At 34.4% G+C, this 27,101-nt stretch overlaps 1 protein-coding gene across 1 annotated transcript in view; it reads right to left on the reverse strand.

Annotated features, from left to right (window-relative positions):
- Positions 1 to 5,440: 5,440 nt before the first annotated feature.
- The window catches only part of HNRNPLL (heterogeneous nuclear ribonucleoprotein L like), a 37,281-nt gene continuing 15,620 nt past the window's right edge, over positions 5,441 to 27,101 (reverse strand). The window contains exons 3-13 of the mRNA XM_052648902.1: positions 25,047 to 25,284; positions 23,544 to 23,624; positions 21,648 to 21,749; positions 21,486 to 21,558; positions 17,159 to 17,230; positions 12,689 to 12,906; positions 9,774 to 9,895; positions 9,092 to 9,293; positions 8,298 to 8,355; positions 8,109 to 8,207; positions 5,441 to 5,552 (exon numbers count right to left, since the gene is read on the reverse strand). Of these exons, the coding sequence (XP_052504862.1) occupies positions 5,497 to 5,552; positions 8,109 to 8,207; positions 8,298 to 8,355; positions 9,092 to 9,293; positions 9,774 to 9,895; positions 12,689 to 12,906; positions 17,159 to 17,230; positions 21,486 to 21,558; positions 21,648 to 21,749; positions 23,544 to 23,624; positions 25,047 to 25,284 (1,321 nt within the window). The 3' untranslated portion in view covers positions 5,441 to 5,496. The remainder of the gene's footprint in view (positions 5,553 to 8,108; positions 8,208 to 8,297; positions 8,356 to 9,091; positions 9,294 to 9,773; positions 9,896 to 12,688; positions 12,907 to 17,158; positions 17,231 to 21,485; positions 21,559 to 21,647; positions 21,750 to 23,543; positions 23,625 to 25,046; positions 25,285 to 27,101) is intronic.

A 27,101-nucleotide genomic window follows, 5' to 3' on the forward strand; every position in this document is an offset into this window, starting at 1 on the left:
CATTCTCTACTTGTGGCGAGCAATGGCTACTCTTCGTGGCAGTGTGCAGGCTTCTCATTGCAGCGGCTTCTCTTGCGGTGGAGCACAGGCTCTAGGTATGTGAGCTCAGGAGCTGGGGCACACAGGCTTAGTTGCTCCATGGCATGTGAAATCATCCCGGACCAGGGACCCAACCTATGTCCCCTGTGTTGGCAGATGGATTCCTATCCACTGCACCACCAGGGAAGTCCTAAAATAGTATTCTTTAGCAAATCATGTCATCTAGCCTAAACTCTACATTGTATCAATGTGGAATCAGGTCTCTCCTACCTCAGTCTCTGCCCTTTCCTTTATACACAATCACATGCTCACCTGCTTCTCACTGGAAGAGCATCATGGCCCATGACCCGGTTCCAGGTTACAGATCAATCCTCCGATGTGTCACACCTGGTGGCAAGTATGTTGAGGCTGGGGCTCCAAAATGCTATCTCTGTACATTTTCTAGAATTTATAAACCATGTGGTCTTCATTCGCACATAATGGAAACAATACCCCAGAGCAGTTCTGCCTTCCTCAGAAATACAAACTAAGGAAAAAAACAAGTTTTACTGATACTGACACTAAAATGTTTTGAACAGAAACTGTAGGAAGCAAAGGGTTATTACACAGCAGGAATAAGTACAACAGGCGACAGAACTATTTAGTCTTTCTCGTCAAGTGGTAATTTCAGCACAAATATAAGCAGTTTACTGAGAGATATAGCATTAAATAAACAACCATATGAGAGGCTTTTGTAGGACAAGTCTGATTTTGTGTTGGCAACAGTACTATAGATATTACTTATTCTTATAAAAGTCTAGCAAGAACAGCTCTACCATGATTGAGGTCATTGACATTTGCATCAGTCCTACTATACTGTATTAGGCAGAAATAGCTCAGGCTTTATTACTGTATCACACAAGTGCCTAAAACAAAATGCATTTGCATTCTCATCCTGTAACCCAGCTGGGCTTCTCTGGTGGCTTCAGTGGTAAACAATCTGCCTGCAATGGGTTCACTCCCTGGGTTGGAAAGATCCTCTGGAGAAGGAAATGGCAACCTACCCCAGTATTCTTGCCTGAAGAATTTATAAACCATGGACAGAGGACCCTGGAGGGCTACAGGCCACGGGGTCACAAAGAGTTGTATATGACTTAGCAACTAAACAACAAACTAGACCTTTCTGGGACAGACCCCCCTTGCCTGTCTTCTGAATGCCTCTTATTTGCAGAATAACTTGAGCGTCCTAGGCCTTCCTTCCCCAAGTTCCAAGCAATAAATTTAATCAGAGAAGTGAGAAAACACAGAAACAAAGGAAAACGGTCAGGCAAAACAAAATAATGACAGCTCAGCCATTAAACGATGTCAAGGACCTTTAGCTTCCCCTCAAGAGCTATAGGTAATATTCTGAGCCATATCCTTTGAACTGTTCTGCAGATAATGAAACCCTCACTAGGCGGAAAAACTGTAGGCTATCCACCAGCATGTCATTCCCAGGTGGGCTGGAACCACAAGGTTGCTGATGCTGACTCTTGATTACCTCACCAGCAACCAATCAGAAGAATGCCCATAAATTGAACATATACCCTGCAACCCTCCCCCTCACCCTGTCTTTCAAAATCTTTCCCTGAAAAGTCATTAGGGAGTTTGGGCTCTTTGAGCATTAGCTGCCTGGACTCTCTGCTTTGTGCCCTGGAATAACCTATGTACCTTCTCTCAGCACAGGCCAAGGTCAGTAGATTGGTTTTAATGTGCGTATGAGTGGATCCAAATTTGATTTGGTAACAATATTAAATAAAAGGCCCTCTGAAGAATTTATGTTCTACATAAAATTTTTTGCTTTTGCTTCTATGTATTGTTTTCTATAAATATCAATCTCACTGAATTCCTCTTCAAGACTTTGAAACAGCTATAGTTAGTATACAGGTGAAAATCTAAATAAAACTGAGTCAATTGAGTAAAATCACCTCTTAACCTTCAAGGAAACTTGACTACATTCACTAATATGTCTTCCTGAAGGCTGAGACTCATTAAGTCAGGGTAGCTCAAAACATAGTAGAGTCCCAGCAGAACCAGAACTGTGTAGCCAGTGCATCATTTTGGTTTAGGAACACAAAGAAATTCTAGTTTCTATTCATGGAATCATCCTCTCCCCATCTCAAATCCTTCCCTAACTGCTCATGGTGCTCAAGACCCATCTCTTCTCTGGCCCGTGACCCACCCTGACCCAGAGCCCAGGGTGACTGGAGAACAGTAGCTGACAGCCACCACAGCAATAAAACCGTAAGCCAGATCTGGAATTACATCTGCTGGTGGGGTGAAACCAACCCACATTATCCCCACCCTTTTCTCAACATACCTAACTAGCTGAGTCAAAGTGAAGTACTGCATAGGCCCTTGTTTAAACTAAAGGACTGCTGGGCCAGACTCTCTTTTTCACTGTAGTAAAATACACATAAGTTAAAACTACCATTTTAACAATTTTAAAATGTACAATTCTGTGGCACTTAGTACATTTACAATGTAGTTAACTAGTACCACTATCTAGTTCCAGAACATTTTCATTATCTCAAAGGAAATCCTATACACATTAGCAGTTAATCTCTGTTCTCCCCATTCCCAGTCTCTGGTAACCACTACTTTTAACCATTTACCAGAGCAATTAATAGTTTGGGCTAATACAGCTAATACTGTATAATCAAAGCAGCCTATGCTCACAGCAGTTTCCTTATGCTGTTTAAATTAGGGTGACTTTAATTCACCTGAACTTTTTAAATGAAGCAAATCTATGCTTTAGATTACTATGGAACAATGTTCTACACTCAAAATTTTCTTCTAGAAAGAGAATATCACTGATTACTAAGAAGCAGTTACCCAGCAACCTATCCCTGCAGAGAACAATGTAAAAACATGAAATATAGTTATTGACCCCATTTAGTCATTCTTACCCTCATCTCTCAGTTCAGTCCTAGAAAACATACTGTTTAGATAATCAACTCACTAAGATGCTGCTAAGTCTCATGCCAGCTACAACTGCAAATAATTTTTATTTGGTAGGGTAATCCCTCAGCAGGAAGGTAGGGGTTTTAAAAGGCAGCTTATATTCTGTAACAGAATAACTTCTACAGATTTATTATCAAATGTTTCATGGGATTTGGCTATGGAATGGAATTTCAGTATTAAAAAAATAAACTCAAAGCTACCATTTCTTTTTTAAAATATTTACTTATTTGGCTGTGTCAGGTCTTAGTTGCAGCATGTGGGATCTAGTATCCTGACCAGGGATTGAACCCAGGCATTGGGAGCATTGAGTCTTAGCCACTGGACTACCAGGGAAGTCCCCAAGCTACTATTTCTTAAAAGAGCAGCTGTAGAACCTGCTCTTTCATGTTCTCTTAAAAGTTGAAAGATCACAAAGGCAAGACTGTTGTTAAGGCTAAGGAAAGAGGGTGTGTTACCAAAGCGTACACAGTGGTGAAACCCAACTAAACTGTCAGAATCATTCCTGACAGCAACAGAAGAGGACTGACATACCAGGGCATGAATCAGCAAGGTCCAGCCTACCACCCCAATTACACCTGAAGAGTCTACTTGTTACTTTGCTGGGGAGAAAGCACTAAAAAGAATTCATAGGTAAAGTCAATACTACTTAAAGCACATGTAAATTAAATAAGCCCTGTCAACCATCCACAGGTTTGTCTCCTAAAATCTTAGGCACAAAATAATCTGTAACACTGACATGCATCTTAATTTTCAGAGGGCAAGGGAAGGAGACAACTATTACCCAGACTCACAAGTTACCTTTTAAAATTAAGACATCTCAATTTTACAACAAATGTAGAAAAGTATTTATAGAAGAGGGGAAAAAAAAGCTTCATTTATTGTAAAGTCAGGTCAACTTATGTATACAGCACAGTACCATACATTTACAGAAGTTCATTCACAGGTTACCTTCAACATAACTTACTGGGTTCCATAAGGATCTAAAATACTTCTAGACTGAATTTAAAATTTCTAGATCTAGAGGGCTAAAGGGACATTAGTCCACTGTTGTCAAAATGCATGAGAAATGTTAATGTATGCTTAGTTTCCATCAAAACTTTCTATTCAACAGCTCTTGAAACTTTTTTAAACCCCTGCATCATTTCTAAAAGGATTAAGGCAAACTGCTTTTTTGTTAAAATTCAAAATAAAGCTTTTTCAAAAGATCTAAATGGAACTTCTATATACAAATTTGTTTAAAACTCTCAGAAGCAAGAGATTGGCTATTGCCAACTATAGATTTCATAGTTACTCAAGATAGATAAAACATATTCTCCCTTCTATTAAGGATGAAAATAAAATGCCTGCATCAGTTTTCTATTATTAAAAAACTATGAACCTGGTAACAGATGTGTTTATAGTATAGTCTCTCAATACCATGCTTAGTCCTTACATCTTACTTGCCTATGTAAAAGATACGTTTTGTTTCTTAAAAAAAAAAAAAAAAGATCCAGTGGGAGAAAGAATGTTTAATAAATGGTATTGAAACAAATAGCTATCTGTTTGGAATAAAAATAAAATTAGATCCTTATACCTTGTACCATGTAGAAAAATACATATATTACTGATGGATTTCAGAGTAAAAAATAAAAATGCAAGTACCCAAAATTCTACATACAAATTTAGGGAGTTCACAGACTCCCTAAAGCCCATCCATGGATCTCAAATTATCTAGAAGAGGAATTGTTAATTATAACTTCTATCAATGCCAAATACTAGATGTGTTTTCAAGATCAAGTCACATGCAACAAATGAAGATGAACACATTAACTCATTGTTGTAACTTTATAAAATTGCCAAACTGGAACTAGAAACAGAGGCATGTCAATACAAATGGACAATGACTTAAGAAAAAAAAATACACCAATTTAAATAAGTTTGAGTGCATACTGTACAAGTGTATCCATGTCTGTTAGCCTTTCAGAAATATAAAATCAGCTAAATCTGTAGTACTTAAAATTTAACATATGCAATGTTATTCTCAAACTTGATTAAAATACTTAATAAATACATGTTTAATATGAATAACTGCAACATACTTCAACATCTAAACATATAATAGGAATTGTATAATATTAAAATGCAATACTTTCACCTGCATTAATCTCATACACAATGGAAAAATACTTGCAGATAATTAGCATTAAGAATGCAAATATATTTTCACTGTGGAAGAAAAATAAGATTAGAAATCATATATTTGTATAATCTACAAGAAAGCTGTAGATAGTCTACATTATGATATTCTATATTAAAATGAAAGCAATATTTAAGTTTACAACAAATTTACTCAAGGCAAAATATTTATTACAGAACAGAATCTTAAATCAAAGCAAGGCAACATTAGATTAACCATTTTAGTTTCTTTTTTAAATGAAGTGTAGCTTTAAAATTGTAATAAAGGTAAAACATAAATTCTAACATGCTCGTCTCTTCTTATAAATGGGATGATGTAGAAAAGCAAAGCTTCAATGTATAGGGATTGGAACCATCTGTAAAATTAAAAAACAAAGTTAACAGTTTCCTTCATCAAACTTTCATGATAAAATTGAATTAGCAGAGTAAATTATTTCACTTTTTTATAGTATTTGAAGAAGGAAAATTTCTATGTAAGGTAAGGAGAAGATTACTTTCATTCATACCTACTAGCAGATGAGCTAAATGAAGGCTGGAATACTGTCCATTTTACATTCCTATTGTTCTAAACATCATTTGACACATAGGATGCACTCATAAATGTTTAAGTGAATTAATCATTAATTAATGATTAATTAACAGTATAATCCAGATAAACAGTATCAGGATTAGGCTTATCTAAGTCCATTTGCAAAACTCACTTTGCAGAAAATATCACCAATGGTAATCACTCTATAAAAGTTAATTCAAATATAGTTTGGGAAATGGAATAAGATTGGAATATAAAAGAAATGAGCTGAAAAAGTTCTAAGAGTTAAGTATTAAATCTGATCAACAGGGCATATAAATTTTTAAACTGCTAAAGAAAAGACGGGGTGGTATAATACACAAAAATACTTTGATTTTATACATTCTTTAACTTTTCAGAACAAGCAGAGATAGTTCTTCATCAACTGATTATACAAAGAAATAATTATGTTATCTTAATGTACCAGAATTTTAGTGTTTAAAAAATTCCTATAAAAGTACATACATCAGCAAGTATTAGCAAGACACTGCAGAAGATTTAAAAAAAAAACAAAACTGTACCTGTCTTCAAGGAGTTTACTATTAATATACTATATTTTGAATATATCTCAAATATGCATATAAAGTCTTTTAAAATCTTCCATCAAAAATTTAGCCTGACTCACTATTTTTTGTGACAAAGGTAAAATGAGAGGAGGTATTCCTACTTATTAATTATTTACTAAGAAAATTTTCAATCATGAAAAAATATATGGATCAATATGACGAACACCTACAAAGCTTCATTAACTATCAGCACCTGGCAGGCTTACTTCATCTACCTACTCTCCATATGCTTTCGGGGTGCTGGAATATTTTAAAGCAAATCCTAGATATGTTACTCCATCCATAAATGGATGGATGTAACTACCATCTTCCCCCCACTACCATTCATCATCACTCCTAATAAAATTTGTATTAATTATTATTTATTTAGAAAGATAACATTTCAACACCCTATAGAGCCAGGAGCTCAGTAAATTATGCAGCATAAAGCTTCAAAAGTTAAATACTTGTGTATTCTTTGCACTGTAAAAAAGAGGCCATTTACCATCATAAAGAGAGTGACACTTCATTTGAAACAAATTAAAATAATGTGGGATACCATTTTTCATCTATCATATTGGTAAAAATCTAAAGTCTGACAACACTCAGCATTGGTAAGAGTATTGGGCAGCAGGCATTTTCATACACCACAGGTAGTAAACTTGTGTAACCTTTTCCAAGGACAATCTAGCAACATTTACCAAAACATAAACCTTTTTGCTCTCTATGAGGAAACTGCCCTACAAATATAAAACATGCAACTATTAGGATGTTTATTGTAGTAATAGAAAAAACACAATTAGAAACAAGCAGTATTCATGACAGGGGAAATGGATAAATCAAATTGTGGTACATCACTACTAAAAACAGCTACTCTGTGGCAGAAAAAAAAAAGGGGGGAGGTAGTTTTACACGTGCTGATACAGAAACAGTTCCAAGACATATTAAGTGAAAATAGCAAGGCACATAACAGTATGTATAGAAGAACCATTTTGTGTAAGTTTTAAAAAGGTAGATATATATACTGGAGAGGAAGAATAAAAGGAAAAGACAGAAAGGTTAGGGGTTATAGAAAGCTTTATCTTTCATTTTGTACCAGTATGTACCATTTGAGTTCTTTAACCATATATATTTACTGCTTTCTTCTAAAAAGATCAACAGGATATATGGAAGTCAGTCTCCCAGAGGGCCCCAACGCTCTGTACCTCCTTGCATTCACAGCCCTGCATAGCCTCCGCCTACACTGTATCACAGTCGGTTGGTATGACCACCACATCACAGCCTAAATGCTATCATGGGACTCCCAGTAATAGGTTACGAAAGGCACTGTGCCTTCTGTTTTGTTGGTCTTTCACTTTCATCTCTCTCTCACTCATTCAAAACAGGCAAAAGAGCTACCACGAAATGGCCAATATGGTTTGACTGTCCCTACAAAGAAACACACGAGTGAGCACGGAACTGGATTATCCAGTCCCCAGTCATAAGACTTAAAATGATTGCAGCCTTATGAGACCAGAGCCAGACCCACCCAGCTAAACTGTACACAGATTATTAATTCTCAGAAACAGTAAGATAAATAAAGGCTTGCTGTTTTAAGCTGCTAAATGTTGTGATACTCTGTTACATAGCAAAAGGTCACTAATATAAGAATTATGAGGGGTTGTGGAATTTATATGCCTTTTTAAAATTTGAACTTCTATATTACACTGTATTAAAAAAATAAGAAATGATACCTTTAAATCATCGTCAACGTTTGGACAGTAACTCCCACTGAATGACTATGACACGATTCTACTTACTTGGGACTCTTATCTGATAGTGGTTTAGTGCTGTGAGGGCTTCCACTGCATCCGTTTTGCACTCCCATTCTAAAAGCCCAGAAAGTGTTTTGGCAGAAGCTAAAACAATACAAACAAACACAAATCCACTTGTTATTTGCTTATCATCAAATTAACCAGGAAACTTAAAAAAAGGGAACGTGCACTTACGTTTTGCATCAAACACTTTATATTTGATGAATGTAAGAACTTCATGGTCATTACACAACTGTCAAAGAAATGTAAAACTCCATTAAAAAAGGCCAAAATAATATTCCTACCTTTTTTGCCCCCTCCCGCAGAAAGCAAACTTTATGGTAGCATTTAAACTTTTGAGTATGGCATGAATGAATTAAACCAAATTTTTTAGATTAATAAGCTACATGAGAAAATCAATTAAAATGGTGATATCCTATAAACTATGTATATAATTTTAGTGCTATACAATAAAGCCAAGACTTGTAACTGAAATACATATTCTCACAGCTAACCAGGGTTTAACTGAGTACCTAAGGTGGGGAGTGGTGTTCTGGAAAAATAAATTCTTTTCTGAAGAATTTCCTGCAGTTAGGGGAAAATGCAGGGATATATGAAGTTCTGTTATGGGTGAGATTTAAGGACATGGTAAAAGAACTTTATAAATGCAGGACTAAGCATACCTCATTCTAATTCCAATTCTCAAAAATATTGAGCCACAAAACAAAAGGAGACCAATGAAGGATGGAGGCCATAAAAGTAAAATGGTCAAAGAATGAACTGTATTAAGTACCAAATTGAACCCGAGTCTCCTGCATTGGAGGCAGACGCTTTAACCTCTGAGCCACCAGGGAAACAAGTTAAGAAAAATACCAATAATATCAAAAGCAGAAGATGAACAGTGAGAGACTTTAAAATGATGTTAAAACATCACATATTTTAAAATAAGAAACAGGAACATTTTGCACAATTTACATTTCAGTGCCTACCTTTGTGAAGGTCTCTTCTGTGACACACAATGGAACATTATAGTAGTGCAGCACACAGGAGGGTGGCTGGATGATATTCTTAGATGCTTGGCCAGCACTTGTAAAGCGATTATTTTTGCTCATTGCAAAATCCTTGTAGCTACTTGTACCATCCTCCAGCTCAAATATTTGACTTGGAACAACTGAATGTTGTTTAGACACACTAAAGATTAGAAATCAAAGAGGTACAGAACATACCTTTGTTAGACAAAAGCAGCAAGTTGGCAGTCTCAAACTGTTAACATACATGCCTGCATCAATCCTAATAAAAAAGGCATATGCAGCTATTTAAATACAATTTAAATATTTACTATTCACTATTTTAAACATTTATTTAATATTTAAATTTAGTTCGAGTTATAATCAATCGCTCTTACACGTAGAAAAACCTACTGAATATATTTTCATATTAGAAAACAAATAAAAAATTGCTCATTTTAACATTTTGCTTTGATTATAAAACTGTATAAGTAATACACAAAATCTAAATTATGTGATCTGAAGTGTCTAAAATGACACCATTTTATAGCTGCTAGTTTCAAATGTGCCCTCAGTTACATTAAAATATTCTGAAATGGAAATTAATATCTCCAATAAAAAGGATAAATGTTTTTTAAATTTACCACTTAAGATAAATAATTACCAAACATTAAGTCTTTTTCCAAACAATTTGACATTGTTAAGATGTGTGACAGCTCTTTCTACAGCATACTCATCGCCCATTTCTACCAGTGCTGTACCAGGAATGGTCTTCATAAATTTCACCTGTAAGTACAAAATTCCCAAAACGTGAACATTTAATTCTCTTTAACAGTAACAGAATTTCTAAAAGACATTATAAGTGGTTGATGTCAAGAAAGAAGAATACCTGGAATCTTAACTTTTTTCTGCTTTTCTATCAGACACTCTTAACTCTTATCAAAATGCAATAGTTTAAAACAGAAGACTGCATTTCTACTGTATATCACCCTGAAGAAGAGCACAAGCTTACCCTGACTCTTTTTATTTATTAACTGTGTGATGTAGGGCAATTCACTTCTCTGAGCCACAGATTTCCTTCTAAAATGGAGATAATGATAACATTTGGCAGAACTCATCAATATTTATTAATCTGATAAATATTTATTAAGCACCTAATATGTTTTAATAATTATGCACTGTACTATGTACTGGGGATTTAATGGCAAACATAATAGACATGGTCTTTTTTTTTTAAGACATGTTCTTCTTAAAGCTTATGTTCAAGTAGGAAGGTCAGAAATGTTCAAGTAAATAATAATTACCAACTATTCAGCATGCTATTTATTGCCTTAGTAACAAACAAGTAACAAACAAGATACTATATGAGAAATAATACAAAATGACCTTGAGATAGCATTTCCAGTAGGAAGGCTCAGGCAAGGTAGGGGCAGTTTAAAAAATAGGAAATACACGTTTTCATGACATCTTTGAGAGAAGCCATATTTATCCTCTTAAATTATTCCAGTTTTCGTATATAATGCTTTAAGGGTTAGATGGGATAAAGTATGACTATCTTTCAGCATAGTGCCTATGCCTTGGAAAGTCCCTAAATATCTATTAAGTATTACTAATGTTAATAACGTATTAAACACAGTTCTAATCTATTAACCTCAAGGAATAGTGACAGTACTTACACAACAAATTGCAACGTAGCATTTCTATCTATCACTGCAACTGTCAATTTTAATAGGCTATCCTACTATTTTTATACTACACCTGTACTTGGACAAAACTCAGTTGTAGTGGGACTTTTCAGTTTTATTTGAAATCAATTGTCTTCCTGAGGGCAAAATTTCTCTCCCTTGATTTAATCCAATAACATTTCAACAAATGTAATAGTGACCAAATATGTATGTGAAGTATGTAGTTCAATTAGTAAATCTCAAAAAAAAAAAAGAAACTAACCACAAATAGATCTTTAAAGGACTATGATGGCTTAAAACATATCATTTAAAAGTTTTTAATTTTTTGAGATGTGGAGAGAGACCAGAATTGTTCAAATAACATGAGAAAATTTTGTTTTTATTAGAAAGTGATTTGGATTTCTAAATGAGACAATAGTTCACAACACAAAAAACAATGCTCTAAAAATGTTGATTAAATTGCCTGATTCCAGTTGTCTACAAATGTGAAAAGCACAAACAGAAAAGTAACACTACGTAAAGAAGGTTAACAGACACGTTAAAGCATATCAGTTGTTATAAATTATGCAGTTTCTGGACCTTAACAGAACACCCAGATGATGCATAAGATAAATGTGGATATGAAAAACTCTAAACTACTTTTCTCAATGCTGCTAAATCTGTTCCATGTATTCTTGGCTAGTTATACAAGGAGAAATATTCCTATGTTACCCCCTAAACCAAATATGGACTTTCTTTTTTCTTTTTCTCTTTCACGTGGTCAAATAGGTAGTGGAAACTTTTTTTCAGAGATGTTCCAAGTTGCTGTCTCAGATCAAGAAGGCTTTAGAATTAATGAACTAAGAACTCAAGAGTAGCAATTCCATGCCCCTGCCCTCCCACCCACACTTATGACTCACACACTGTACTTTCTTTTATTGCTGTCAAAACAATACTAAAATCACTTAAAACAACAGGAAAAAACATACTACAGTAGTGAAATTCCAATTAGCAAATGTATCAAACAAGTGGTAAGAAGACTACCAATCATTTCCCCAGTTAAATTTTCCATGATTCTTTCAAAAATAGTTTAGAACATACTTTGTGACAGGGACTCTTCTAACTGTTTGTGAGATATCAATAAAACATCACGGATCTGGGGAAAGCACAGAGTTATCTGGTGAAAATAAAGTTCAATGAAGTTTTAAAGATCTTCAAAATATGTGAAATTTAAATGTTTCACTACTTTTTGAGTGTAAAGCCTCCAGACAGAAAGTTTTGGACACAGTCTATCAAAGTGGGTCAGTTTCAAATACTGATTGAGGTAAAAGCATGTTGTCCTACAGAAGATACTAGAACTCTAGCATTTGGGAGGCAGATGTATCAATTTAGAACTCTCCTAAAATTCATTCATAGACAGCCAAGTCCTGAGACTTGTTTATGTAGACCAAGCTCCAAGAAAGTAACTGCTCTTTCAAAATTCCACAGTTCAATATGTTAAATACCAGAATATATCTAAAGTAATTTTAAAAGTATAGGCTTTATGCCTATAATATGCTAGTAATTGATTAAACTACTTACCATTTTAGACTTCTATTTATATTAGTAATTTACCCTGCTATTCAGCAGAAACTAACACAACATTGTAAAGCAACTATACTTCTATAAAAATAGAAAAATATTGTTAGTACCAACAATCTACTCTGATCACTAACCAACAGAAAACAATTTCTAAATTTCTACCTAATGAATTTTTAACTTATGTGGATCACTACTGAAAGAAACTGCATGTTCTTAAATACGAGAAAACACATATATCTGCAGCCTTTTCAGATTTTCCTATTATATATCCTAGCAAAAGAAGTTAATATACAATGAAACTTTTAAAAATAATTTCTTAAGAAATTAAACTTACCTTTTCAATATTTCCATATAAGCAGAATAGGTTGAAGACTCTTGAACAATTCATTTTTAGTTGATGTAATCCACTAACCATTACAACTGAACCAGAGGGATTTCCTCCATGCATGTAAGAGGAAGAGGCCTGTGGTAATGGATAGGCAACAAGCTCAGGTGTATCTCGAGAGCCCATTCTGTAACGACTCGGTAAAGGTAATAATGGACCATGGGATCCTATTAAAAACAAAACAAAATAAAACTTTAGCAGACAAACTTCACCACATACAAAAACAAACTCTTATTAGCTAGGTTGATGCATATCCAAGGAAAACTCAAAAAATGTATGAATATTCAAATATAACCTGTGGGAATTAACAAAAATCTGTATTTATTTGCACCAGATCCAATATACACTGACCTGCACACACCTGCATACACCAGGATTTAAGTTCTTATTTTTAAAAAGTGATTTTAACAAAAATCAGGCTATGGATGGATGAAAAAGATCAGGTTATGGATGGATGAAAAGGAATCAGTGTAAAACTTTGGGCCACTATATATAAATCATACATCAAACTCAAAAAAACCTGCCAACATCTTTTGGAGGATGGAATAATACAATAAAATCTTCAGTGAAATCTATATACAGATAACACCTTTAGTTCCACTAAGAAGTTGTCCCCTTGAATATATTTTACTATTAATGTACTTTCAGGCTAGAATTGTATTTTCCTGATTATAATTTAGGAAATAAAAAGCCTAGATTTAGTTAATAACCCCCGACAAACACACTCAGAGGTTATCATTATTCAGCAACTTCCATTTTTTGAAACATCAAGAATCCAAAAGAAGATAATGCTTGAATATCTGAATCTGCTGTCACAGAAACACACAAAACTATGTCTCTCATTCTGAGAATCTTTACTAAGAATCAACTAGCTAACTCTAGAGTAGCTCTAAGTAACTCAATCTACTCAGTTTTCCCATCCATAAAAGATTAGAAGCAACAGGAAAAACAAAGCTAGAGTGAATGGAATAGATGGGAATGAAGGAGTCCAGAGAAACTGATACTAAAAGCTGGCAGAGGGCACATTTACAGCAGGAAGAAGAGAGGCGTAAGAACTGAGAACAAGCAACTAAGATGGAGCGATGTAACTTAAAAATGTAAACCCACACATTGTAGTGCTCCTGAAGTGAAGTGAAGTGGTTAGTCACTCAGTCATGCCCGACTCTTTGCAACCCCATGGACTGCAGCCCACCCTGTCCATGGGATTTTCCAGGCAAGATACTGGAGTGGGTAGCCATTTCCTTCTCCAGGGGATCTTCCCAACCCAGGGACTGATCTCCTGCACTGCAGGCAGATTCTTTACCGACTGGGCTGAGTCAGTGATTATAGAAGCATACTCTGGGGTGCATATAAAGATTTTCCTACTGTGCAAGAAACCAATCCAAAAACCCAAGTCCTTCCCTCATTTTTCAAGAAATAAAGAATATGTAATGCTACTAGCTTTCACTTTTTTGTAAGACTAAGGAACACTTGTCATGTAGAGTGAGTTACTAAAAACTACTATATTTTGGTATCATAGCACATTATTACAGCTTATGTGGATTCAATATTCTAAATATAGCTGCCATTCATAACAACACAGAAATACTATCACTGAGCACATGTAAATATAGTGTAAATTCCTACAATTTTATGGAGGCATACTTTATCAATATATCATCATCAGTGTTGCCTTAAATTGGTCAAGGTTTTCAACTGCTCTTATTGTCGATAATCCAGTTTATCAAAACAATCAATATAGCTCATGGTGAGTTACTTGTTAAGTAATTATCTGTATTTCAGCCTCTAATTTAGACTATTATATATAAGGTGGTGTTAAATATCAATTATTCTTACCCCTACTGCAAAAATGCACATCTATATTATACTCCACCCAGCCCTTCCCCTAATACTACCATTTGCTTGTACAGTAATGACACTATACTATTATGACTAAATTTTTTCACAGACAGTGGGAAAATGTACGTTAGATGGGTAATGGAAACTTCCACTCTGCTGAAGTTGACCAAGGTCCAAAAACTCCAGATCTAATGTCATAGGTAACAAATTCAGTGCAAAAGATTATCTAATGTTTGTAATGACACTGAGCCAGCAGGATTAAATTATGCTATATACACTACTTAAATCATTACCTATATCAAGAAGATTAAAAACAAGTCTCTTTAAAGCTTTCTAAATAATTCATGCAAAAAGTATTGCTGCTTCTGTTTTAAAAAAATTCATTTATATGGGAAAATGCTACATAAATGGCATTTTGAACACTTTGAAGGCCTTCCCCATCTTCAGCACTTTAAAATCTGTACATTATTTTCTGCCACTTTTCAAGTACGAGGGCTTCTATCAGTTCATCTCACAGGGCTGGACTTTCAAATAAAGATAAAGAATTCTTAAAGCATAGATTTATACTGCTATAATAAACCAGTGAACAAGTTAAATCTGTTAAATAAACCTTTTCCTTTATTTTTTCACATACTATTATAAAGGAAAAGTCACCTATGATATGACACCAAAATGCAAATGAACCTGCTTTGCTGAACTGCTGATCTGAAGGGACACAGCTGTGATTTGAAGCATTTGTAAAAAAGGCTCAACATCACGAGCACTGACTCCCATCTTTGCTTTTACCCCAGTTTCTTCATGCTACTTCTCTCTTCAGTCAGTCTTGATTCGTCATTATCTCCTATCCCCTCTCCTGCTTACTTCCCTAGGAAAACAGAGCAAACTCTCCTCTGAGACAAATGTTTCAATAAACATAGCTCAGAGCAGGTGCCCCTACACAAACCCACCACAGCCATCCTTCTTCAGCAGGACTCTTCAGAACCGGAATGACCCCTATTTAACAAACGTCATTCCAAAGAGTTTCGCATCTCTCTTTAAGCTTACATCTTAAAATTTATACACACACACTCTTAGGGCATGAAACCAACAGAGAATTTCACAACAGGCTTTCAGAAAATATAAAGTTCTTCTAGGGCATATAACATATTCTTATTAATGTAATTTTCATGTATTCTATTAAGTGAAGACAAACCTGAAAAGTCACACTGAGAAAATGGTTTGTGTCATCATTATTGTAGTACTTTGTCCTTCATTTATATGCTCTCAGATTTTTTTCTAACTCCCTCTGGCACAATATTTAACCAATTTTTGGCCTTAAGCTGACTGCCACGACACATTTATATAATCTACAACTATACTACAAACTTTGATGAGCCATTCTTTTGAAACCCTCCATTATATAATGCACAGTAAATTCCTAATAAGGGTTTCTTTACTGAAGGATCAGAACTACTTGTATGACCATATTAATATTTACTGTTAAAGAAACTAAGAAAAATGATCAAGGAACACACTATAATGACTGTAGTAAGATTTTCACTTTATACTACACTTACTGTTTTGATATAACATATTGTTTCAAAATCTCTTTTGTAATACAGACTATCATAGAAACTTGAACAATTAGACACATACACATACACGTAATTAATTCCTGGAGTTCAAAAAAAGATACTAGGGATTAAGCTAAAACTCACAGCAAAGAATGGTCATCAAATATGTACACTATTTGAAAACATTTCAAACAACAGGAAACACTGGTGGCTTTTCAATAATAAATCCCAAGAACACAACATAACAATTTCTGTTTTCTACCACTTCTAATAGTAATGCTAATTGTACTTCAACTTTAAACCACAGAATAGGTGGGGTCAATGACTACTGCTAAAAACTAAAAAAAATATTTAAAAACACAGAACTTAGAACCAGTTTAAATTTTTATCAACAATTCTTAACATCTGCTTATAAAGACAACAGCCAGATACCTAACGTTTTCCTGGGGAAGATTATCAATCTAGGTTTCATAATCTTAATTTATCAACATAGCAAACATTAAAACTAAGAAGTTAAAAAAAAAAAAAAAAGAACTAAATACAAATTTAACCAAAGGTGAAGTACCAAGTGTAGAACTAAAAGAATTAAGAGATCTAACCAAAATCATGTTTCCTTTTCAACAAATACCCCATTCGCTCTGCCTTTTATTACTCTAAATTCCTCTTTGCTCATAAACTGCTGGAATGGAAGAAAATACACTGAGCTATACTTCTTTTTGGTCTTCTAACAGTCTGGAGCTCATAACTAATCAAAACCAAAATAAAACAAAATGTAACAGTGGAAAAGCTTTCAATCCCAAACAAGAGCTCTCATTTATCCCAAAGATTATGTGATATAACAACAGCCTAAGAAAACAAAGGACTTTGGACAACTCCTTTGGAGTATATTAGTAAGGGACTGATCCTATAAACCAAGTCAAGGGAGCAGAAAAAAAAAGAGAGACAAGGATTGTGCCATTCTTCATCAGAAATGCAAAAATTCTAAGAGTTTGTCTATACTACCTTCCTTCTGCCTTGACAAACTTACCATAGCCATCATGTCTAAACGAAGAAGGGTGTTCTCCCAGAATGGCTTGTCTCTGGCGACCCTTTCCTCTATCTGACACAAAAGTAGAAACATGGTTTTAACAATTTTGACTCAAGTACTTAACAGAGTTCTCACATGGGAAACACCCATTCAAAACATCCATTACAATTCATGAGAAATGTGATTCCTGGTTAATGTTAAACATCCATTCATATCCAATTTAAATACAAACACCAGAAGTTTAAGAAAATAATTCTATCTAACAAATTCCACTTAACTTGAAAATATCTTTTTGGCAAACGCCAAATACAATCACACTTTCGAATTTAAGGAAAGAATGGATACTTTTCAGAAAGTGAGGTACACAATGCTAAAGCTTGACACTGTACAGAAGTTTTTTACCAATACATGTCTTTAAAACAAGCTTTAAGTGCAGTACTTTTGAAAGACAGTACCTGATGCATACTATTAGCTTCAACAGCAACACATTTTCAAAGTGGGCTTCTTTCAAGAAGTTCAGCATAAGCCAACAACAACCTGTATTACATGGTTTCACAATCAGTAAACACAGAGTATTTTGTATGTATATACACATATTTACAAACACCTACTAACTTGAGAGCTGGAAATTTTCACATCACTGGCCCATACTGTGTATCATGGATTGGCCATTGTCTATAGACCTTAACACCAGGCAGAACTAGGAACACCCTCAAAGCTTAAATACGCCAAGTTAAAGCTAACCAAGGGGGCTACATTATTGGACGAGAGTACTACAATACTCCTAAAGGATAATTTTTAGGCTAACTACATCTTTAGGGGAGGCATGCCAATTTCCTCAAATCTAAGAAAACAATAAAAAAATTATTCTAAGTTTCTAAAATAGTACTTCCTATGTTAGTAAACTTTAAAAATCATTGTGTAATATTTTGAGAAAGTCTGCTGATCAAATTATGGTGTTCAGTAAGATTTTTCTTTTTTTTTTTTAATGAATCCTAAGAGTCTGGTCATTTTTTGAAAATTCAAAGAGAAACGCTTTCTACATATCCTTAGTCACCTAAACAAATGAGGTTAATGGGAGATGAGAAATAATTTAATTTTCACTTCACGCTACAGAAGTATTGTTTTAATTACCTATTTCAAGTTATCACAGCATTGAAAGGGACCTAGGAGGTCATCTAGTTCAACTTTTATTCAGTGTATAAATTCTCTTTATATCATCCCTCAGACTATCAACTGGGACCACCTAGCCTCTGCTGACCCAACTCTGGTAACAAGGTACTCATTACTTTCCCTTACATTTTCAGTTAGCCTTAAATCATGAAAAAATTAATTTCTCTATTATATAGAAATTTGTCCTCTAAATATATTCTACTCCATTGAGGGCCTCACAGCCTTACTCAATACTTAGTCTTTCTCCCAAAACTCTTTCAAACGCTTAGACGTTATTATGATCCTCTCCATATTCACAAAGTCATTTATTTCTCCTCCAATCTAAACACTCACAGTTCCTTCTTCCCAGTATTATCATTTAAGTCTCACTCTATCAATCCAATCTGCTATTCTACTCTGCTAACATTCCTCTGCTCAAGAATGCAACCAAATGCTAAATGTAAGTGCTTATCTGATCTAAGAATCTTAAACCAAAACCATCATAAAGTCTTCATGGCTTAGCTTTACTGACAGTTAACTGTGTGCTATGAAAGAAAGAGCACTGAATTGGGAATCAATTAAGATTTCAACGTAACCACTAATTTGCTATATAATCATAGAAACAATCTTTATGTATAAAATGAAGGAGTTAAGAGTAGATGATCTCTAAGGTATCTTTCAGCCAAACATTGTCATTATTTCTCTTTAATAATTTCTCTTCAATAATTGGAAGAATACACTAACATAAGGTCATATAAAGAAGTATGAGGAAGAGTCAAACACTGAATTTATCAATGTATAAACAGTGGTTTGTAAACTTTCATGGATTCAGTCTGAAATCTGACGGAAGCTGTGGACCTTTTCTCCCCTAAAAGATGCACACACACACAAGTTTTGCTGAACATTTCTGGAGGGATTCTCCGGAGTCTAGGCTAAGAATTCTTTGCACTAAAATGTAAATTGACCTGAAAAGAACTTTTTGAAATGAAGTTATATTTATAAAGTCACTCTTGTTTTTGGTAGAAAAAGTTACAATTCAATATCAACTTGAATGGAAGCTGAAGTCACTACAAAAACAAAAATGAACTGCTATATGATATTTTGCTGTATAGACAAATATCTATCTGTAACGAATCAGAAAACAAGAATTTTTTCCCTTTGAAAGTATAAACAGCTAACTGTTCTACCTCCTTTAATTATATTTCCCTATTTAAATTTCTATCTTACATTTCTAAACTTTCCTGACTATAATTTCTTGTATAAAAATCTAATCTAAGCTGGCTTTTGTAAAACTCAGTTCTTTTAAAAAGAATAGAAATAAACACTATTAAAATAAGAAGGCTATCCATAAATATTTTAAGAAACATTAAGAGAAAAATAACCAAACTTACTATTTCAAATGAGTTTAGAAAAAAACAAAACTGTATGTTCAGTAACTGTAACTTGACAGAAGTGAGAGATTTCTCATCAACCACTTGTTCTGTTGTTTGAGTACTAAGGCTTTGTTTTTCAATACTGTATTCAACTGTACCAAGCCCAGGCCAAGCAGATTTCTGTAAGTAGTAAAAAATGTGGGGTCCAGCCTAAGCTGCATTATGAAACAAACTTGTTTGCAACCCCATGCATAAGGCAAGATGATTTCCTGAGAACTAAGAATTAAAGGGGTCAATCACCCAAAAGTCCTAAATATTTGAACATGCAAAGGATCACCACATTGTCTCTTTTTTTTTTTGGCAACAGTACATGCACTATGGAGTTCCTACTGACCAAGATATTTCAGATGCATAAAAATTTTTCCTAGTTCATTGACTTTTACAGATATACTCATCTTGGTGAGGTTTCCCAACACATGGTTCAAACACTGATATTGTAGTTGAGATGTAGCCAATACTGCAGCCCCCTTGTTTTTACAAGATCCACATTTGATTTGTATATTCCAGAATTGCCACACAGTCAGTTGAACAATTTTATCATTCAAATCTATGCTCATGAAATCTAGCATTTATAAGTTATAGGTGAAAATGCATCTCAGATGAAATGCTCCTATTTTCAGATTTATAAAGTTTAAATATATTCTACCTTGAACAGACATGGTACTTTCACCTACATTTGAAAGGTCAAAATTTCTAGTTACACAAATTAACATGAATGATAATCTTAAACTGTTACAAAAAGTGACAACTTATAAACAGCCACTTTACAAAAATCAAACCACACAGAAAATCTTCTTTTACATATAATTCATCTTTTCATTATTATGTTATTCAATGTCCACAATTGAGGAAAACAAAAACAAAAAAAGTAATCTTAGGTGCAGCAAGTATGTATCTATTTCTTTTATCTTTAATATCTGTGTGGATTGGTTGAGCATTATAATTCGCAAGACCTGTAGATAGCTCTATTAAGGATTATATCCTCTATTAAGGATTCAATTAACAATTTGAATCTAAGCTGCTAACAGTTACAGCAATGGGCATTAAGATTTACAACATTGTAGATAAAATGTAGTATCCGTCAGTGAAAAGTTTTAATTTCTACAACTGAAACCTTAAGGGAAATCAAACCAATATATACATACAACTTGAATAAATGGGCACAGTCTATCATGGTATTCATTCCATGCAAGTCTGAAGTACTGTTAAGTGTCCTCCTTTAAAAACGTGGGGTGATGGTGCATGCAGTATGCAGTCAAGGTGAATTGCAAGTCTGAGTTTTCAGAGGGCTTTTTGCTGATGCCGATGTTGTGCATGATGAAGTGTAGAGTCAGCCTGCTGGAGTCCTCTATCCTTCTTAATGCCTCGTCCAGCTTGGGGGGAAAGTCCTTTCCATAGAGAAGCAGTGTGCAAGTTTGAAGTTTGTAAGGAATATTCTGAATCAGTTTCCTCTCCTCCAAAGAGAGAGAGCTGCTTGGAGAAATGCAAGTCCTTGAACTGCGGGCGTGCCTGTATGTGTGGGCTCCTTGTTGAACTAAATATACGTTAACTCAGTACATACCAGAAGGGGGCACTAATGTTCAAGGTTCTTTTCCAGCATTACAAGGCCTTTTGCAACAAAAGCTTCACCAACAAAGGTTTTCATTTGAATGAACTAGCTCATGTCAGGAAAAAGGAATCTAACTGCATGTAAAAATTTGACAGCAGATGTCAAGTACATCTAAAATGCATAAAATACTTACCTCGTCTTCCCAAATATGGTTTAGTGTAGTCCCAACTGTCATTGTCATTCCTGATAACATTTAGACGAGTTGGCTGTTAAGATTAAAAAGAAAGGAAGTTCAAAATGTGTATCCAAAGCATAAATAACTTCTTTGGCAAAGTGTTGGAAAAAAAATATTTACCCTTGCATATTCAATTTTTAGTGTGCAACATCCAGCATATATATCTGCTCCGTTGAGAGCTGCTTTAGCTTTCTGGGCACACAGGACTGATTCAAACATAAGCTCTATTAAGGAAATTTGGTTTAAAGTGTCCAAAATTTATCATTATTCACTCCCTAAGAAGTGGCCTAAAAAAAGTCAGAAATAACTTACTTCTGAAAACGCTTTATGAAACAAAATTTCTAACAATTTTTAGTACGAGAATTTAAGATCAAGGGTACCAAAGAAAACATAATGCAACCAAAGTATCTACATTAACCCTTCTAGGTCATCAGAAATACTTTATAAATTGGGGAGTGGGAGGGGGAAAATGGAGCATTCCCTATCAAAGGCCAGCTTGCTCTTTTTGTTTCGATTTTTGAAGCTTTTAAACTTTTGTTTTATATACAAAGAGCTAGTATTATTTCTGCCTAAGTCAGATGTCTGACTCATTGGAAAGACCCTGATGCTGGAAAAGACGGAAGGCAGGAGGAGAAGGGGATGACAGAGGATGAGATGGTTGGTTGGACGGCATCATCGACTTGATGGATGTGAGGTGGAGCAAGCTCCGGGAACTGGTGATGGACAGGGAAGCCTTGCATGCTGCAGTCCATGGGGCTGCAAAGAATCAGACACAACTGAACTGAAGTTCGATGTGCTGGATGATCCACTGAAGGAAGTTCACTCAGCCGACTTAATGAAGCCAACGTCTTTCACATACTGGTGGAAACACTGACAGCACATATAGAGGCTGTATTTCCGGATCAGACCGTGCTGCTGCTGCTGCTAAGTCTGTGTGACCCTATGGACAGCAGCCCTCCAGGCTCCTCTGTCCACAGGATTCTCCAGGCAAGAATACTGGAGTCGGGTGCCATTTCCTTCTCTGTGCTGGATTGAGCCAACTGGGCAGGAGCAAGAACCCTTCTTTCTCTCTTTTTACAGCTTGCTATCTTGAAATAGGAAATACTGTACTCTCAAAGTAAGAAGAACAGATGATTTTCTGTTAGGCAGTCCAGTGATTAGGAATCCACACTTCTACTGCCAAGGGCGAAAGTTCAATTCCTGGTTCAAGAACTAAGATCCTGCAAGCCACATAGCAAGGCCAAAAAAATTAAGTAGGAAGAATATTACGAAGAATCAATATAATAACAAAAGATTTTTATGTATTTCTGAGATGGTTGAGTTTATAATCTTTATCCTCATTTTACTGGCCTTTAAAAATTTACTTTAAGTTTCTTAAAAAAAAAAAAAAATCAAACCACAAAAGTGGTAATAAAAAAAAGCAAAAATACCTTGCCAGAGTAATATATATATTACCATTACATATCCCTGCTTTTTTCTGTGCATATACATGTACACATAGGTTAGGGTTTTATTTTTTATTTTTTAATGGGATTGTACTATATGTACAGCTTGCTCGTTCTACTCAATGTATATAACAAGTTAACACAGAAAAGTAGGTCTTACATAAACCATGATCATTTAAAAGATTCAGTGAGAAAAGGAAAGAAACATTCTACTGATTCCAACGTTTTGATACTTCCAAACTATTTTAAAGAGACTCAGAAAAGTCCATTTGAGACAAATTTCAAAAAGGTACAAGTATACATATAATCAAACAGTGTTATTTTTTTTTTCCCATTAAAAAAGCAAAGCAAACTGTAAGATGGAGCACTAGATTACTTTACAGTAGAAGTTATCAAAAATGGTAAAATTCTCTGTGGGTACTGCAGTTTTGTTTTTAAACCTAAGACAACTAGATGGTGGGGGATAATAAACACTACTTGTTCTCAAATTATTAAGCAGGAAAAAGTAAGATCTATATTACACAGCATTCATACACATCAATAAAAAATTTACAAATAAAGGATATTCAACCATTGCTTGTATCCCATTTCTCTTGAATATTACAATACGCTGCACTTTTCCAACAGGATTGCATACAGTATATAAAACATCCTAGGAAGGAAAGAAAATAAGACTTCATCACATCTTATATTCAGAAATATAATAAAGCCAAACTCTGTTTTGTTTAACAACAACAAAAAAACCTGTTATGATGTCATTTCTATTAAGCACTAATTAAACTTCTAAAACTGTTATACTTTAATGAATCTAAATCTATTTCTTCACCTACACAATATACTCACATTAGAGAACTTCCAATGAAACATTTGAAAAGCATTATTACTTATAATCTCCTAAATGAATCCTCAAATTTTTAAGTACCTAAAAGAATCTCTGATAATACAATTAATAAACCAAAGCTGTAACCAATTACATTTTTTCCCAAATGTGACTCTGAAATGTTTAATATTATAATCACTTAAATTACAATAAAAAATATTTATTAAAGAGTAGGAGTAGTACAACTCAGTATTTATTTTTCAAGGACAATGGCTATAGAAAAAAGACCCAGGGAAGATCATTTCTAAAGAGTTATATTTCACCAAACAAGATGCCTGAATCTAAGAGAGAACCCTAAATACCCACTTAGGAACAATTCTTCAACTTTCAAATTTTTTGAGTACCTACATTACAGAGCCACACCATTAGGTAACTAAGGATATAATAAACAAATCAGAGTACTTGTACTAGTTATATTCTTTTTCCCAAAACACCAAATACTGTAAATATATTAATGGTGTTTATTAATAAGTCTATACAGATCACAAAAATAAACAGATACATAGTATCTATCTAAATTTGAATAGTATCTAATGCTTTAAAAGTTTATATTCAAATATCATATACTCTTACTAGAAATGGTACTAAATGAAGCGCCTCTTATTATGACATTTTATTCATTACAAAAATCAAGTGTCCTTATCACTAGTTTATTACTAAACAGCATGCTATTACTATAAAGTAGAAAACTCAACTGGTTCAGGACATGAATCCTTTCAAAATCCTAACATTATTTTTTTAAAGAGTGAAGAAGAGAAGTTTTTAACAAGCTATCTCTAAACAGTTCATAATGATAAACACATCTTACTATACCACGGGATTCTGTCACTACCTAGCAGATGCTCTTAGTGTTATGTGCTGGCAAATGAGTGACAGAGATTTCTTGGATCATTTCCAACAAGTCTGTCTATACTTTATTATCAGAAAGAGAGCTAACAGTGAGAGTAGTAAATAAAAGTAATGTGCCTATTTAATTATGACAACTGTGCTTCTGACCTCTTTACAACTTCAGTGTTTACCATGTCTTTGTTCATTAAACGTGACAGTCAAAACTAAGATTACTTTTAATAATTCTTTTTTTAAAACCCAATTATTTTCAAACATCTATATGGCAGTGAAGAAAACTACAGGTTAGTCACCCAAGGCAAATTCCAAAATCACTTTTAATTTAGTCTGTCTTACTATAATACATACCACTGTAATTGGATAAAGAGGATTCTGAATCGACAGCAGAAGAACTTTGTTGCCTCCTGATGGATCATCAGTATTTCCTGGCCGAGTGATCCTTTTGCTTGTAGAATAGTTGAAAAAAGCCTGCTGACCAGCTATGTACACAGGTTCATCTGCAGCAAACGTCACACATTCTTTGGCACTATCTATGTTCTCAAATTCCACCAGAGCCTGCCGTTTAAACGGCATCATCATCACATAGCTGAAAGGAAGACAGGGAAAGAATACTTTACTATAGCAAGTTTAATTAACATTTTTCTCAAGTAAAAGCAGACTTTAATTAAAAATGTCTCAAATCATACAGGCTAGTAGTCTTCACTACCTACACCCAATGTTAGCAAACTCTTAAATTATCCAAATAAATTGTGGTATACCGGGTAGATGGTATATGTTTCAAAGGTCCTCTTGTGATTAAAAGCTTTTATGTACCTCATGCCCTCCTCAAGCACAATTCTGTTATCAGTTACTAATAATCCCATCCAGTTTATTCCTCAGGCTGCCACTTATAAGCAGCATTAGAAAATACCTGGAAGTCACAACTGTTGAAGCCCGTGGACCTAGAGCCTGTGCTCCATAACAAGAGAAGCCACTGCAATGAGAAGCCCATGTACTGCAACTAGAGAACAGCCCCCAATCACTGCAACTAGAGAAAGCCTGTGCAGCAATGAAGATCCAATGCAGTCAAAAATAAATAAAGCAGTGTGTACATGTCAAAAAAAACTAGAAATGAAGGGAGGTTAGCAAGAAATCAGAACACGCGGATAGGAACAGGGAACCATGTCCTCTATTCACAGAAACAAGGGCGTTAAAAATATTTTTAAACACGGTCAATGTGCTTTTTATAAGAGCAGGAGGCCAGAGAAATAACATGAGGTCAGGTACTCAGTGACAGCACTGCTTCTCAATCAGGCATCCAGGAGCTAACTACACTTCAAAAACTGGCAAGCCATTTCTTAGTAAGAAACAGACCACTTTGTAGCCTGGCAAATTATGTAATTTCTTAAGAATTTTAGCTTCCTTGTTTATACAACTGGGAGCACGGCTGTCAAGATTACAGTTCCTGCATACAAATTGTTTACCTTGCCTCACTCATCTTTACATCCTTAGCATCTAGAAACAAAGAGCCTGGCACATGACAGGTATTCAATCAATACTTTGGTCTAGGAGGTTTATTAGCTTTCAGCCCACACCATTCAAAACTGAAGAATAAAACACAGAAACAGTAACACCTAGGATTAGTTTTCCCACCTATAAATGCAAGATATAAATTTCAGGAGAGAAACATTCCTTTTAGAAACTCAAACTCCTAGTTGAGGTTCTAAAGTTTTGTATACAAAAAAACAGAAAACACCAGAATTAGATCTATGCTAAAGAAATTTAAGAATAATAAATATTCTCCCTCTCACAAATCTAAGTTGGTTTAAAGCTAAGTGGTATCACCAAGTAAATATGTTAATAATGTCCTTTGGGTCTTTGGAAACACAGAAAAATCATAAAGGTTCAAAAAAATAAATTCTTTATTGGCCTATTATAATAGACTTATCTGTTTGTAGAAAAAAAAAAATGCTTTCTATAAATACAATAAGAAGTAAGTTAGAAGCACAGAGTTAAATGCTACACAGGTTACCCAGGAAAAGTAGCATCATATAAAGATAGGGAATGGAAAATCAGAATGTCACAGGCATTTTATAATTCACTTAAATTCTAGGGTACATAATTTTTAAAAAAAAGTTCTAAGTACTAATACAAGAAAGACTAGAAGACCAAAGAGAGAAAAAAGTCCAAAAATATGGTAGAATAGGTATGTTCAGCTTATAGCTTAAAACATACTTACTAATTTTTAAATAAAAACAAAACGAAGCAACAGATTTACTACATAAATCAGGTCTCCAAAGTTTTGTTTTAAAATTCAAACTGGTATAGCTAATCACTACCTAGTATCTTTTCCTTTAATGAAAGAGAGAAGCGAGGAAAAGAGACTTATAAGGATATATTTTTAAATATTCTTTCGATTAAAGA

The sequence above is a fragment of the Budorcas taxicolor genome, chromosome 11, assembly GCF_023091745.1.
Source record: "Budorcas taxicolor isolate Tak-1 chromosome 11, Takin1.1, whole genome shotgun sequence".
In the NCBI taxonomy this organism is placed as follows: Eukaryota; Metazoa; Chordata; class Mammalia; order Artiodactyla; family Bovidae; genus Budorcas; species Budorcas taxicolor.